Below are 6,548 nucleotides of genomic sequence, written 5' to 3' on the forward strand. Positions count from 1 at the left end.
AATAAAACACATACACTCAATCCAAGTCTAATATTTCTGGTTATAAATTCAATTTTCAGCATCTTAATCATCCCGACATAATACAGTTTTGAGGTGCGGGGTCATATTTGAACTTTATTGATTCACATTCATTTGATCATTACTTACATTTTTTCAAAGGCGTTTGATTACTTGGCAATAGATCGAAACACGTCTTAGGACAATATTTGACTGCCAAGGCTGCATCTCTGGTACAGAATCCTAAGTCTTTCAGTTTATCACAGTAATCCACATTGTCGTGAGGTACCTCTGGATTCAATAAGTTAAAAATTGTTTTTGAAGTGAAATGAAATGAAATGAAATTGAAATGAATGAAATTCCCTTTATTCATGGCAAAGGGGAAATTTGTCTCTAGGGTCTATTCCAAGGGAAGACTGGTAAAAACCCAGGCGTCAGCCGCTGTGCAGCGCCGCAAATTGAGCTAGGGGCGAGGTGTCTTGCTCAAGGCCACACAGCGCAGCGGCGGGTGATCGAACTCGATACCTATCCGGTACGAAGCCGCTGAGGCACGCTGCTCCCTTGAACCTACCGTGACTACTTATATTATAGCGAATGATATATATATATATATATATATATATATATATATATATATATATATATATATATATATATATATATATATATAAATCACAACTGCACATTTAGTATCATTTTCTCTGTTAAACTCTGTCCTTTTAGTGTATTGAATTATTGTGCACTTTAGGGCGCTGCCCTTGTAAGAAAGAAAAATAGATGAGTGCCTCTTTGTGATCATCATCCATCGTGGCTTGTGCTCTTGAGCACGTTGCCGGTCAGCTGTCTTCACGAATCACGATACTCTTCGGTGCACATGTAATCTGTGTTGCTTTTAAAATCACATTTGGCAATTCTTAGGTTAGTTAAATAAGCCATTCATTGTCTTCCTCTAGCTCTCTTTCCTTCGATCATCCCAGATATTACCAACTTTTCTATTCCGTCTCTTCTCCACACATGTCCCAGAAGCCTCTTTCTCTTTCTGTTTGTGATATCCTTTATTTAACCGTAACTATCGCGGGTTCTCCACTAGAAAGTAAAAATCATACACACGAGGGACTTCGTATAAAATTGTTTTGTATGTGTGTTATATGATATAATATATGATGTATACTTTTAAAAATCGCAACTGCACATTTAGTATCATTATCTCTGTTGAACTCTGCCTCTTAGTTTATTGAATTATTGTGCACTTAAAGGCGTTTCCCTTGTAAGAAAGAAAATAACGCAAACTTTTAACATTGTTACAACCATGGCACCGCAATTAGATATCTTGACTTAAAGTTAAAGAAGAAATAACTATGTTAAATTGTACACGGGGAAAGAACATCTCCGTTGAACTCTCCATAAATCTATGAAGGTATTCCATTTCTCTTTTGAATATAGCCAATACGTTTGTAGGCAGCTAAAATGTTTGATGATGAATGTTGATGACTGTTTCCCATTTCAGAAATAGATTTTGGCATTGTAACGCCACCCCTTCAATAAAGCGTAAGATTTCTCTTTTCCAACTAGCTGTGATATTTTAAAGTGCACTGTCAAAAGTATATAATTCATTGTCTGCTAAAAAAACAAAACAATGTGAAATTGAATTTAAGCTTCAATTTAATATACGAAAACAGATAAAATGGACATTTCGGATTTCCGAATTATTAACAAAACAGGATGAATGAATCACTACTAATTACTACAACACCATCTCATTCGTCTGTAGTGATGATATTGGTGATGATGATGGTGGTGGTGATACTAATAATAATAATGATGATGATGATGATGATGATGATGATGATGATGATGATGATGATGATGATGATGATAATGACGATGATGATAATGATGGTGATGATAATAATGATGCTATAGGACTCACCCAATCCACACACATCACAATAGTTACGTTTACATCCGTTCTTATCTGTGTAACACCAGGGACGGAAACTGCGGTCAGGATTACGACAGGCATTCCCATCCAAGCTAGCATGTAAATCACTAAAATATTTGGGGTATAAAAAAAGAATAAAGGCTTGCTATTATAACTAGAAGAAAAGAATATAGGAGTAAATAAATGTGACCCACTATTTCGGGACGATTTAGATTCTAATTCTTGAATCTATAATAAAAAATATAAGAAATGTTTCCCAAGGTTTAACTCCTTACCACCTGCAGCAAAATCGTCACATTTGTTACGACACATTAGACATATTTCATATTCAGATTTATTTTGTACATTACAAACGTTGAAGAATGATCTTTGTTTAATTAATAAGAACATGAATTTGTTTTGTAGAGAGTTTGTTTTAGTTTAAAAAATCAATTTTTCTGATAGGTAAACCTGCCATTTTGGGAGAATACTGAAAATGATCGGTAAGGAGAGAGTTGGAACAATAGGTCAATATCCCATGTACACACACACAAACACACACACACACACACACACACATATATATATATATATATATATATATATATATATATATACATACATATGTACACGCACACTTTTCCAGACAGATAGATTGGGACAGATGGACGCAATTGACTGGACACAATGGTCACCGGACATATCTCCGTATACCTATTTCCTGTGGGACTACATCAGAGACATTTTTTATTCAGCTCTCGGACCGGATGTCGCCACGTTTACCATATCAAACAGCTATTATTGAATACATCCCGCCACAATAGGGAATGAGATTAGCGGAAGAGTAGCGTTCCTTGATTGGACGTCACCCTATAGCTACAGAAACCCAGAAATAACTAAAAAATAGGTTGAAATTGCTTGTAGAAAGACAAGGCAACCATATTGAATTGAGGCACATTGAGTAGAAGAAAATGATTCACAAATGTAAAGCATGTATATATTCGTAAGTCCTTGTTTAAAGTATATTGGTTGTAACATTAACGATATTATTAAACAGAGAAAAACTGTATGGACATCCTGTTTGTTTTTGATGGATTTTCGGCGCTTGCACAACATCAGGGCCAGTAAAAAGGAAGAAAATTGGATAGTAAAATGTTCTAGAATTACAATTAAGGCACCCAAGAAAAAAGGAAGACAAGGGGGAATTAGCTCAAATTGGGAACAGATGTAGTTGTACTTAGTTTGAGATCATCTTGATGTCTCATCCACACACAAGCACAGGCCCCCACTAATAGGAATAGACTAAAATGTATATATATTATGTAAACATTACATAATACAGTGCATAGCAAAGAGTTGATTTACAAGGAAAAAAATATCATCTCCCAAAACTATCTATACATTTGACTGTTTCCCCTTCAATAGCATTCGGCCAGGGCCAGGACATAACCAAGTAATCTCATTCCAAGACAAAGACAAAAAGCAGAAAGCTATTTGAAACAGACACAGGGTGATAGAAGACACAGCAAGTACCTCCCTGCCCACTATGGGAGGTCAGAAACCCCACCCAGTATGAACACCCTGTTTTTTGTAGTATATACCGCTTATGGATGACTTACTGGTGCAAGTAAGGATTGTGGTAACACTCCGACACTGACGCCCAGGGAAGACATGGTTCAAACAGACGTGTGTAGTTAACGGCGCCGTTATAGTCGGCACCTCTCGAACCCTGTACGTCATAGCACATATCTTCATCTAAATTGAAAGGTTAAAAAAAAAAATTAGATATAAGTAAGTAAGCAAGTAGTAAGCTTCGCAGTCCGAATGACGCTTGCTGAGAATTGTGTGATTCAGTCATGGTCAATAAGTATAGCTGTTCTCTTCATCCATGTTGTTAATTGTTTCCATTGGTCGCGTTCCTGGGCCACCTTTTTGAGTCTGTCAAGATCTTGTTATTAGATATAGGTACATACTAAATGACTTAACTCTCTCCTTACGAGCCATTTTCACCCAACACAAAAACAGGCACTTTTACTCAACCAGAAAAGCAACAAGCAGATTCTATACATAATATTGTTCGACAATATGAAACCCTATTACAGAATGTCAAGTTTTTATAGCTATAGCAAAACGAAATGAAATCTGGATGAGAAAAGTGACGGTTGCATCGTAACCAATATGACGATTTTCTAATAGGTGGTTAGGACACCCAGTGACAACCGGACAGAAAATGAGTTAAAACTTCCATGTACTCTCTTGGACAGAATTGAACCAACACATGTTAAAAAGCAAATACATATTGAGCCTTTGTATAGCGCAACGAGGGATAACTCTGCAGGATGTGACGAGGCGACCTATAGGCGATATTACACTTTTCTTTTGACAGAGGCAACGTTGTTATAATATGCTATGTACTCATTTCACAACTGAGTGCAGTGAGAGAATGCGAGTTCCAAGGACTCGAATATTATGCGCCGCTCAGAGCGGAACCTACGCAGGCCCGAAAGCGAGTGGCATCCCACACAAGACCACAGAGCCACACATAAAATAGAGATAAAGCTGAACTTGTAAAACGCTCAGATTAGTTTTCTATAAGGCAAAGAAAGAAGACAAATATTTTATCTCACTAATTTAAATGACGAAAAAGACTGATTTTGAAAGTCACCTCCTGTGACCCATCGTCTCAAAACGGTATTAGTATGTCGGATTGATTCGGACTCCGAAAAGTAAAATAAAAAAAATAATGAGAATTGAGAACTTGGTGTTTTGTACAATGCCAGAAATTATATTCATTCTTCAACATAACAAAGATGAATTAAGCCATTAATAATGCTCAAATCGCTAAACAATGTTTCATTTTTTTGACCTGGCAGACTACATGAAACCAGACTTCGATTTTTATACAGTTATAGTCGTCTTTTAGTCGTCCTTTTACTAACATTTTAAAAATATCCGTCACTGCCTGCAGCCAGGTACTCATTCACACCTGAGTCGAGTAAGGCGATTTGTGTAAACTAGTGCCTGACCCAAGGACAAATCATCGGGATCAGAAATCTCCAAGACCATTTTCACCCTTCCGGCGACGGCTGCACTTTACATTTTTTGACTTAAGTGACAAGACAAGACCCCAAACCTTTCAGCCACCGAGTAACACGACCAGGTCGGAGCATAAATTACTGGGTGAATTTAAATCTTCAGCGCCCCCCCCCCCCTCCTCTATATTCACTTACTTCAACCATGCATACCTCTGAGAAATCTTTGATTCCAGTGTTGGAAGTTGTGAGCATCTTCTAAATCTAAACGTGCGGATATGTTGTTTAGTGGTATGACAGTCGCTTTCGGATCGGAAGGTCCTGGGTTTGAGCCTGGCTCTGCGCATAGTTGAGTCCTTGGAGAAGGCTCTTCACCCATATTCTCTCACCTTACTCAGGGGTAAAATGAGTACCTGGCCGTTAACAGCGTTTATCTTTCCGAAAAAATATTGTAACAACGCCTCACATGGCGTCATGTCCCTTCCTAAATGTTAAACGTTGCTGTTGGCCAATACACTTTGTAAAGCGCTTTGAGCACATTTAGTGGAAACCGTCTATATAAAAGCTCAAATTTGTTAAAGCTGAAATTTAAACGTCAAAACTGTGATGACAGGTCTCCAATGAAATTTGGAGTCACAATATGAAATGTCGTCTCTCTGTCTGTAAATCGTCAAGAAATGTCTGAAAACATAATATTATTTTTTATCTTATCCCTAAATATTTATTTTATATACTTTAAACCCCGTAATACATGGCAAATGTTGCTGTTGACCAGGGACCCCTTGTAAAGCGCCTTGAGCATATTAAGTGGATATTGCCCTATATAAAGCTCAATTTTTGATATTTTTAACCCTCTCCTCACCACCTATAGGAAAGTCGTCACATTCGTTACGTGCAACCAACAATTTATTTTCTTATTCTGATTTCAGTTTGTTATAGTTATAGCTATAAAACACTGGACATTTTGTTGCAGAGCTCATTTTTCTGAACAAAATATAGAATATACTCGCTCGTTACTATACTGTTTGAATAATCTACTTTTGTGCTGGATGAGTATGAAGTCTCTGGCAAAATTCTGAAAATAGCTGGTAAGGAGAGAGTTTAAAAGGTATTAGTGTAATATTCCTTTTGACTGCCTTGATTTACGCTACTATTTTTTTAAAAATCGGTTTAAGTGTTTTCTCAGAGATTTGGTATTTTGTAAAAAAGAAAAAAATCTTAGTTGTTTGTATTAAAGAACTTTGAGGTCTCAACAATGTGGTCTAGTGGTCTAGTGGTATGGCACTCGCTTTCTGATCGGAAGGTACTGGGTTCGAGGCTCGCTCGGCGCATAGTTGAGTCCTTGGAAAAGACTCTTTACTCACATTCTCTCACCGTACTCATGTGTAAAATGAGTACCTGGCCGTTAACAGTGTTGTCTTTGTCCGGAAAATTGTAATATCGCCTAACAGGCGTCATGTCTCGTCCTACATGTTAAATGTTGCTGTTGACCAGGTACCCCTTGTAAAGCACATTGAGCACGTTAAGTAGATATTGCGCTATATAAATGCTCAATTTTTAAAAAAGAATATGCCCGTTATGAATGCAAGCTCCAGTAC

General features: G+C 37.2%; 1 protein-coding gene across 1 annotated transcript in view; it reads right to left on the bottom strand.

Annotated features, from left to right (window-relative positions):
* The window catches only part of LOC144974393 (uncharacterized), a 106,542-nt gene that overhangs the window by 72,494 nt on the left and 27,500 nt on the right, over nucleotides 1–6,548 (bottom strand). The window contains exons 17-19 of the mRNA XM_078917232.1: nucleotides 3,538–3,673; nucleotides 1,928–2,046; nucleotides 148–288 (exon numbers count right to left, since the gene is read on the bottom strand). Coding sequence (XP_078773358.1) covers nucleotides 148–288; nucleotides 1,928–2,046; nucleotides 3,538–3,673 — 396 coding nt within the window. The remainder of the gene's footprint in view (nucleotides 1–147; nucleotides 289–1,927; nucleotides 2,047–3,537; nucleotides 3,674–6,548) is intronic.

This window comes from Berghia stephanieae, chromosome 6 (assembly GCF_034508935.2).
Source record: "Berghia stephanieae isolate SIO BIC M18660-M18661 chromosome 6, UCSD_Bste_1.3, whole genome shotgun sequence".
In the NCBI taxonomy this organism is placed as follows: Eukaryota; Metazoa; Mollusca; class Gastropoda; order Nudibranchia; family Aeolidiidae; genus Berghia; species Berghia stephanieae.